The sequence below is a fragment of the Osmerus eperlanus genome, chromosome 12 (genome assembly GCF_963692335.1).
Source record: "Osmerus eperlanus chromosome 12, fOsmEpe2.1, whole genome shotgun sequence".
Classification (NCBI taxonomy): Eukaryota; Metazoa; Chordata; class Actinopteri; order Osmeriformes; family Osmeridae; genus Osmerus; species Osmerus eperlanus.
Genome location: NC_085029.1, coordinates 13,421,289 through 13,430,313, shown reverse-complemented (window position 1 = coordinate 13,430,313; position 9,025 = coordinate 13,421,289). Strand labels below are relative to the sequence as shown.

At 43.6% G+C, this 9,025-nt stretch overlaps 1 protein-coding gene across 2 annotated transcripts; it reads right to left on the bottom strand.

The window, feature by feature from the left end:
• Positions 1 to 451: 451 nt before the first annotated feature.
• fra10ac1 (FRA10A associated CGG repeat 1) lies at positions 452 to 8,227 on the bottom strand. 2 transcript variants are annotated; one of them, XM_062475281.1, is made up of 14 exons: positions 7,994 to 8,227; positions 7,287 to 7,366; positions 7,060 to 7,152; positions 6,907 to 6,952; positions 6,659 to 6,735; positions 6,480 to 6,563; positions 6,279 to 6,363; positions 6,149 to 6,194; positions 2,550 to 2,663; positions 2,116 to 2,158; positions 1,738 to 1,877; positions 1,482 to 1,529; positions 889 to 973; positions 452 to 593 (listed from the first exon to the last, which is right to left on the bottom strand). In XM_062475281.1, exons 1-14 carry the CDS (start codon positions 8,009 to 8,011, stop codon positions 551 to 553), a joined length of 1,002 nt encoding a protein of 333 aa, XP_062331265.1. In that variant the 5' UTR covers positions 8,012 to 8,227; the 3' UTR covers positions 452 to 550. The 2 variants fall into 2 exon arrangements, with proteins under 2 accessions (XP_062331265.1, XP_062331264.1); XM_062475280.1 differs by having other exon boundaries at positions 889 to 976; positions 7,994 to 8,226.
• Positions 8,228 to 9,025: the final 798 nt, after the last annotated feature.

Below are 9,025 nucleotides of genomic sequence, written 5' to 3'. Positions count from 1 at the left end.
GATCCAACAACAGATACCTGTTCAATTAGTTACACTGCCGGCTACTACCAACCACACTGACAGGCACGGAGATACCCCATACACTGTACCACTCTTTAGAAGGAGTCTTTGAGGGAAGGAGGGAAAAAAGGAGAGAAAGTAATTAGAAGTGATTAAACGCTAATGTCGCTAATCTGGGGGCAAACAAAACGCACCATTCCGGCTGTGGCAGAACAGTGACCTTGGATTGAGCAGAAAGCTCCAGTCAGGCTGCTGGGAGGATCTGGAGGAATTGAAAGGTACTGTGCCACCTCCACCACTCTCTGTCTCTGTCCATCTGCAGATGCTGTCCTTCCCCCCCTCTAAGATTCACCTTTCATTAGGAGTCTCCTACGTCCAAATGTGCTGTTCATCTGAAATGAGTTCTATTCTCATACTTGAAACTTGGTTATAGTGTTTTAGAGTCAGAGGGTTTCACAGAGACAAGAATTTTATTCTGTCACAAAACTCAAAAAATATACAATATACAAATCACAGACTGAGTCGGTGGACTCCAGAAAGCCCAGTGGACTCACAGGAACATGTCCTCGAAATATTCATCAAACTCCTCCTCCCTAAAAAGAAAGGAAAAACAAAATGACTGAGTTTGAGGTCAGAAGCTTCTACACAATATCACTGTAGAACACAAGTTGGGTCCAGAGACAAACAGTCCATGCTTAGCTTAACCTAGACATATTATATACATTTATTTGCGAATAGTCCCCTTTGTGTTCTCACAACAGGCTTAAGGGAATGACGGCCATCTTGCTTATTACTATCCAGTTCAAATCTATTAGAAGTTTCTAAAGATGCTTCTGTCTGGAGATTGAGGGTCGGATCTATTGTTCCAGCCACACTGAAGATCTTTACCTTGATTTCTCCTCCATAGCAGGGGCGGGACCGCTCCAGTGCTCCGCCTCCGACGGGCCCTCTGCCTCATTCCCGCCCTCAACGTCTGCTATGAGAGGTTAAGAAAGGTGTCAGTCACCAGCAGTCACCAACATGTAGAAATGATCATGTACCATTTCCTACTCTACTCCATTTCTACCATCGTTTAGTATCTGGGGGGGGGAATTGGCAGTGGGACTGAAAAACATACATCTGATGATGGAGAAGTTATAAAACATAAGTTTGTTTAGCAAGTGTGTGGATATGTGCTCATGTGTTCAAGAACACAACAACAATTAACCATCAGCTCTAGAAACACAGCAAAAACATTGAGTGCTGTCTGGCTGACGGCTCTTAACATATTCTCATACCAGAGACTCCTAGGAGTCTGGTTTGTGTGTTTTTAGGGGTTCTTAACGGATAGTTAACTCTGAGGCCTGTGGTCGTGTGTGTGAGACAGCTATATTTCAGTGAGGCCAGTGAATTCTCCACTGCCCTGGGGGAGTAAGAGAATAAACCTCTTAGGTGGTGTGTGTGTGTGTGTGTGTGTCAGCCTGTGTGCGTGTGAAAGGCACCTTTGTCTGAGTGCTGGGAGTCCTCAGAGTCACTGGAGAAGGAATTTTCTGTAAGGAAGAACAGTGGAGAGCAGTTCAACTCCACCACCATTGACAGCACCGACTAGTAATGATCAAAGTTCAACAACTACCTCATATTCTAACGTTGTTAAGCAATCGGAAACTCCTAATAATTTGCTAGCCTTTATTGTATGCTGAAAAAAGCATGTTTTCCCAGTGTACTGTACATTCTCTTCATGGGACTAAGAGATCTTACCTTTATGTTTCCTCTTACGTTTGTCTTTGTGTCTGTTTTTCTTGGAGCGAGATGACGACTTGGATCTCTTGGACTGGGATTCACCTTCCTCCTCCAAAGACGACCTCCTCACCTTCTTCTTGGCTTTCACCTCCTTCCTCCTGAAAGTGATGTCAGAAATGACCTTTGAGCCAACCATGTCATCGTGGGACAAACATATAGCTACCACAGCTAAATGGGAGAACTATTCTAACCTGCAGACCACCTCTGACAGTTATCAATCAACGGAGCAGAGATATACGGGTGTATGGTTATCAATAATCTGAAGAACCTACTTGGGGGGGGGGGGGGGGGGGGTTAGGGTTAGGTAGGTGTTTATGTAAAGAAGGGTAAACATACTTGTGATGGTAGTTGAGTTTAAAGGAGCATTCTGGACACAGTCCTACAAAGACAGAAGAGACAGTAGAGCACCTTCATCACCATCACTTTCCTCATGAGGAATCAGTCAAATGGGTTCTCTGTTGATCAGAGGTTAAGGCAAGGCCACTGTATTTTGAGTAATGTCTGTCCAACTGCTGAGACAACCTCTTGAATCTACGCAGACTAAAGGAAAGTTGACCAGAGTAACTAGGGGGGCTTGGTGGAATGTCCAGGGTAAATCCAGTTTAGTTGATCCTCTCCAGGGTTTTCTAATGGGATTGGCTCCAGCATGATACTGGTGATCCTGTATGGATCATTACTACTGACTAGAGGATTGGTTAAACAGCTGGGTGAACACACCGCCATAGTGGTACTGTAGCTGCCCCAGTTTAACCAACACACACAAAGCTTACGAAGTTTGACGAGTGCATTCCTCTTCTCTCCTTGCTCCACGTAGGCAAAATTCACCTCCCAGCTCTTGAGGCCCTCCTGTTTCTCACAGCGCTTGTTCCCACACATAAATTGACCTGTATAAAAAAAATATATAAAAACACACACAGGCATTATTTATATTTATTAACATATATTTATGTCCTTTAAAGAAAACATTCATGGTCCAGATGGGTCCAGTCAACATCACTCCACTGAACCGTGTTCTCTCTCTCTTCCCTCCATCTCTCTCTCCCTCCTTCCTCCACCATGCCACTCCACCATGAGGTCACGGCAGGTAGTCTGACTTTGTTGCCTTTTCCAGCCGACTAATCTCTATCTGTCTTCCTTTCCCTCCACCTATTTTGTATCTCTCCTCCTACTCCTCTGCCAGTCCTTCCTTCAGCCCTCCTATCAACAGCTTGGCAGCTTAGTTGACCTTCCCACCCTCGAGCTAATCACTTTGGAGTTCCATCCTCTCCCCGCCCCTCCTTCTGCTTGGCCACCCATCCTCCAGCCCTCGGCGGCCAGGTGCTGCTTCTATTCCTGGCTGCCGGGCATCGCACAGGCCAAGAGGGGTCGGGTTCGTGTAAATGGGAGTTGGGAAACAGAAGAGGGAGGGGGAGTGAGGGGGGTTCTCCAGCGAGCAGCAGGCCCAGGGAGGGTAATGCGTCATGGGCGGGACTCTCTTCATCCCTGGCCTGGTGGACTAGGAGCTGCCTCCTCTTCTGACCTCCAGCTCAAGGCCTGGGAGATTTTGATTTGCCTGACGGGAGATTTGTCAGGTGCCACCAGGTCAGATGAGCCTGAGGTGGGCGGGGCTACCCTTCCTCCCACCTGTCAGTCTGATGGTTCTGACGTCCTGGGCTACGTCAGCAGGGTTCCTCTTGGATTATTATTAGGATGAGCTCGCGTCATCCACCACACATACGGGGGAATATGTGAGGACTACGAGGGGAACGCCATGAGGGATTCCCACACCAATCCAATATTGGTAATATGTAATCTCTTCACAAGAGCAGACCAGCCCACACCTTGTAGTGACAGGACACAAACAGAGCAGCAGAGGATGGTTGTGGAGTGGAGTCGGCATCATGACTTGTCTCAGGGGATCGCACCATTCCCAGTGGACTAGGTCAAGTGCAGCATCCCTTCATATGCGAAAGAGGACGTTTCTGCTTTTGATCCCAGTGAGTCGTCAATATGCCGACGTCTATTGAACTAATATGTCAAACAAGAGCCTTGCATGTTTCACAGTGGATATTTGGCCCTCAGCCTCATGGATCCTATGCAGGGACTGAGGGTCCCTTAAAGTATAGACCTGGGTCAAAAGCCACTTGGCTAGACTCCAGGGTCACAGTGTTTCTCTATCAAAAAACGTTGCAATCATGTCCTGATAGTCCCTCGGGTCCTCGTCTTCCCAAGTTTCAACACAATGATGGACAGGCTTTAGCACACAGTGACGAGCAGTTATCTCTCTGGGACTTTGAACGAAGCTCATCCAACTCAGTCATATCAAACAGACTGTGTCTGAAACACAGGACTGATAACAGACATCTTTACCCAACATTTCTTAACCCTTGTGCTGCCTTCGGGTCACATGACCCAAAGGTTCATAACGAACCATCGTTGTGTTTACCCAATTTTACCCAATACAAAAACAAATAAAAATCATTTTCTTTTAACCTTCGCAATGTGGAGGGTCTGAGACAGCCCGACGGTTAAAAGAAAATGCTTCACTTTGTTTTTGTATGCGGTAAAGTTGTCACAATACGACGGTGGGTAACAATGACTGATGGGTCAGAATGACCCGAAGAGAACACAAGGGTTAAGCAATGGTTCATCACCATCAAACAACATTATTGACACCTGATTGACGTAATAATGACTTATTTTACACCCTTCCACGGGCCCTGATGAGCGGATGTGAAGTGTGACTTGGAATCCTGCCAGTGTCATGTTGCCCAGATGACACCAACCATTGCTAGAGGGATGCCGTCACAGCAATGACGTAGGACACTTTCAGCTGAACCTGCTCCAGACACAGGGGTCTGAGTCACATGGCACACACACACTTGCCTCAATGCATTCTGGGAAGGTTGTGTCTCTGACGGAACCTGGAAGTAATCTAACTAGTGGTCTCTGTGACTAATATAGCAGCAGTAATATAATATTTTATGCCAGTCTACATTTCATTTCAGACTACAGCAAATCAAATCTAGCACACCTATGGATAAGGCTGTGCTGTGCTAAGACACTTGTGTAAGCAAGGCTGGGGAGACTCAGGGTGGCATACGGTGTGGCCTGAGTCTGTAATAGGGCAGAAGAAAACGATCCACACAGCCAGGGCAGATACAGTTACAAGGCAAAGGCAGGATACAGACTGCATGTCCTGAGACACCCACATGCAGAACAGAGAGATCTACAGTAACCTAACCTTTGTCCAGAAAACTATATCCTTCCTTCCTTATTGGGTCAGCAACAGTAATGATCTAACTTGGGTAAATATGCCCCATGATACATGGTCTCCCTGTAACCACCAGATCAATACGTAGGGGTCAGGACTCAACCCCACCCTGCCGTGATGCAATACCTCCTGCTTATGGCCTGGTGCAGCACTGGCTTATGGGTCTGGGCTTGATGGATAAGATGATTATACAGATCAGAGTACTAGATCAGAATGAGAATCACCTTTGTCCACCAGTTAAGCCTATTCTTCCATATTGCAGGTATTATTTCTGGTGGAGTATAGCAGTTAGCTCTGTAGTTTATGAGACTCAATCGTAGAGGAATTATTTTAGTTAACATAGAAAATGTATGATTATTAAGTGGCATCACAATGCTCTTCATTGATCTGACTGTCAGTTCTTAATCCTGGGAAACTATCTCTGGGGCATGGGCCAAACTAACAGAGGTGAAGATTACAGGGGCTTAATCTGGAACACCATATTGGCTTATTCAGCTTTCTCAGGAGGCAGACTTGAAGAGGAAACAGATCAGAGCAGTGCTCTTTATGCAGGACACAGTGTGTCAACGCTCACTCTCTCGCTTGGGACTAAGACTTCCCATTAAAGGCTATCTTTATCCCACACCACACATATATAGTAGGGTAGTGCTGTTTGTCTCCTAATTCACTAATGGAAGATTAACACTCTGCAAGGGGGGAGCAGGGGGGTGTTACTTTGCTTTTGCACAACTAGAGGAAAAAGGAAAGTGCTGAGAATGAGTTAATCCAAATGTAGATTTGTAATTATTTTTTAGTGTAGTACATGATCACTGACAATTACATTTCTCTGATAAGTGACAGTGGCTTTGTGACCACACCTCAGTCAATTAACTTGCTAATAATATCAAATACCTGGGTGGGCTTGATTTATCTGAAATGAATCTGTCACCAACTGGAAAGTGACAACTGTGAAACCTTTCACGAACATGTACTTCTGCAAGATAAGTAGTTGTAGGAGAGTTTGGCTGAATCTCCACTGCCACCTAGTGGAGATAGTACAAACTGTTTAAAAAGCTAATTGATTAATGGAACACAACTATTTATGCCACAGCTATAAACATCCTACAACCACTTTACCTTTGCCAGAGACCACTTCATTTTCAACACGCCATCGGAACCCAAACTGAAATGAAAAAGGAATTTTTCTGATTAGTTTCACTATACCAGTAAAATAGGTAACAATGAAAATGTATGTAAAATGACCTACTTTGTTTTCCTTGTATCTGCTAAGGTCAGCTATGCAGTATTCTTTAAAAAGTTTGTCATAGTACTTCTTGGCCAGCTCCTTCTCCCTGACAAAGAAAAAAATTATCTAAGTAACTCACACATTCAGGTCAACAGACATGTGAACTAACATTATAAATATACATATTTAGTGGACATTCCGTGTTCTGTTCTGAAGACATACCATGTCATATCCTCCTCGTCATCGTCTCTCCACAGGAAGCGGTGGTTTTCACGCACCACATCCATATCTGTTTTATCATTGGCCCTAGTGTGAGCAAAGGAGAGAAATACAAATACACACACTAATATAACAACTAACCACTCTTATTCTTAAACAACGACAAAAGGGATGCAACTCACGTGGACCGCTTGAGATCGTCCATCCTCCCCCCATAGTACAATATGTAGTCTCCAACAAACTTTTTATGCCTCTCAAACTGGTAAAAGCTGTGTTAAGGAATAGGGACCTTATTTGACCTTAAGGTCTCTGGAGAGGTTACCAATGATTAGCCATATGATACCCAATGGTAAACCCTAACCACACATGAGTTACCAAACCACCTCCAGTACATTCCCTAACTAACAACCAAGACCCGTGAGAAGGATACAGCGTTCATTGATATCAAGTGGTGTCGCCTGTTTCTGGCTTCTTCCCTGTGTGGAAAAAAAAAAAACAACCAATCAGATGAGCATGCTGAAAGTCATCCCCATTGCCATTGGGTTACCATGTTTAACAATGTTGGTGAAATAGGCCTCCTAACCGATCCCATTCATCAGAGGCCACAGTCCTGTGTGCCACCTTGGTGTGTTTGCCTTTCTGGAAAGGCTTCTGCAGCAGCTCATCTTCGCGCTTCCTGACATTCAACAATGGTAAAGACATAACATGTAATAAATACATACATAAATACATACACAAAAGCATTTAACCTAAAAGCAAAGTAGGTCTTGGTATAGCATAAGCCATTACGCACGTGCACACACAACTCACCTTTTGACCCCTCGCTGAGAGGTCTCTCCCTGGCTGTCCTCATCACTGAAGTCTGAGTCATAGCCCCCACCTCCATGCACCTGCAGGTGGAAAACTCTGTTAATAATGCTGTCCATTGGGAACATCATTACGTGTGTCAACAACATTAATGTTCTAAGACCAGGCTTCAACAGTGCCTTTTCGGTGTTTTGTGTTTGGAGTGGCCTTGAGCTTCTTTTATCATGATCTGAATATGTCTGGCTGGCTAACGTACTTATCGCCTGATGTCTAAAAAGAAGAAGGGCAAACTAGCTGTCCCCATATTGCCATCTAAACACGTTTATGATTGTAGTCAGCTTTATGAAAGGTCTCATCAGCAGAATAGGGAAACGCAATACTGCAAAGCTGTGCAGTGTCAGTGTTGTCCTAAAACTTGAAGGACACTCCACATAACATTACCGATTATAACAGATTATAGCTCCATGTGATAATGCAGTATTGCTCAGGTCACTATGTTAATTCAGTCTGCCATACCTGTATAAAAATCAATTATAAAATTAGTAGCACATGCTATTGTGTAAAGACATCGCGCATTTGCTGTCGACTAGCTTTCGTTATACCCCTTACAGCTTTGACAAAGAAACCCATTGTACAAGCAAACTACTAGTAGTTAGCAAACAATGCTATCAACTGTGTCTAATCTATAACATGAAATCAATTGTGACTACCTTAACGAGATTGTCCATATTGTGCACAAAATATCTGCTAGCCAGATGGGCAAGCTAGAGACTATTCTGTTTACAACACGCGGAATGATGACGACGTTAAAAAGTGGTGAACGAATGAGAGTGATATTCTCTAAATGTCTCATTTGCAGTGTATTTTCAGGTTCGGAAAACAGCTATACATTGTAATAAAAAAATACATATAAGTAGGCTATAAAGAGAAGTATGACAAGAATGTATCCAAAGTTTGAAGATAAAATTAAGATTATAGTCGCATATGGATGACGTAGCCATGGATCAAACAAATGCAGTAGATCACGTGATTTTGATGTGACTAAAGTGATTTTTCATTAATATAAGTTGTTTTTGCGCCCATATGCCCGTTAAAAAGCTGTAGGCTATGGTACAAAATAATATAGGATAGATAGGCCTATGCCTGTGTTCCATTTATGCTCAAATAGGCTATGATTGAAGAAGTGTATAATAGGATGTGTTTAATCATAGGCAACTATAGCAATTATTCAACTATGAAGTCATACACTATGGCAATGGGAAATACAGCACAAACATGGATTGCCCATAATTTGTCATAGCCAATCTACTGGAATGCAAAGATTCCAATCTGAAAACAATAGTTTCCTTATACTGTATGTGAACTCTTCAGGAAATCAGGGTGGGCAGGGGTGATACTGTTCCACGGTCTTGAACAGAACTCCACTGTTGCTCAGCTTTGAAGACTCATTGAACCCAACAAAGACACAGCATTTGACTCAATGTGCTTTCAAAGAGAGAGAGAGCAGAGCAACATAGGAAAACGACTATTTTTGTTGAAGCATATAACAACTGATCAATAATATCCCCAAAACAAATCAGAAAAGGATGAACATTTAATGTTTGCCCAGTGATTACTTGGCAACTGAACGAGAGGATCTATTGCTCATCGCATTGTTCTGCTTAGGCTACTTATGTATGTAGATATTAATTTTAATATAAACTTCTTATAGGCAACCAGTTAACAGCTTCAAAAAGACGCAA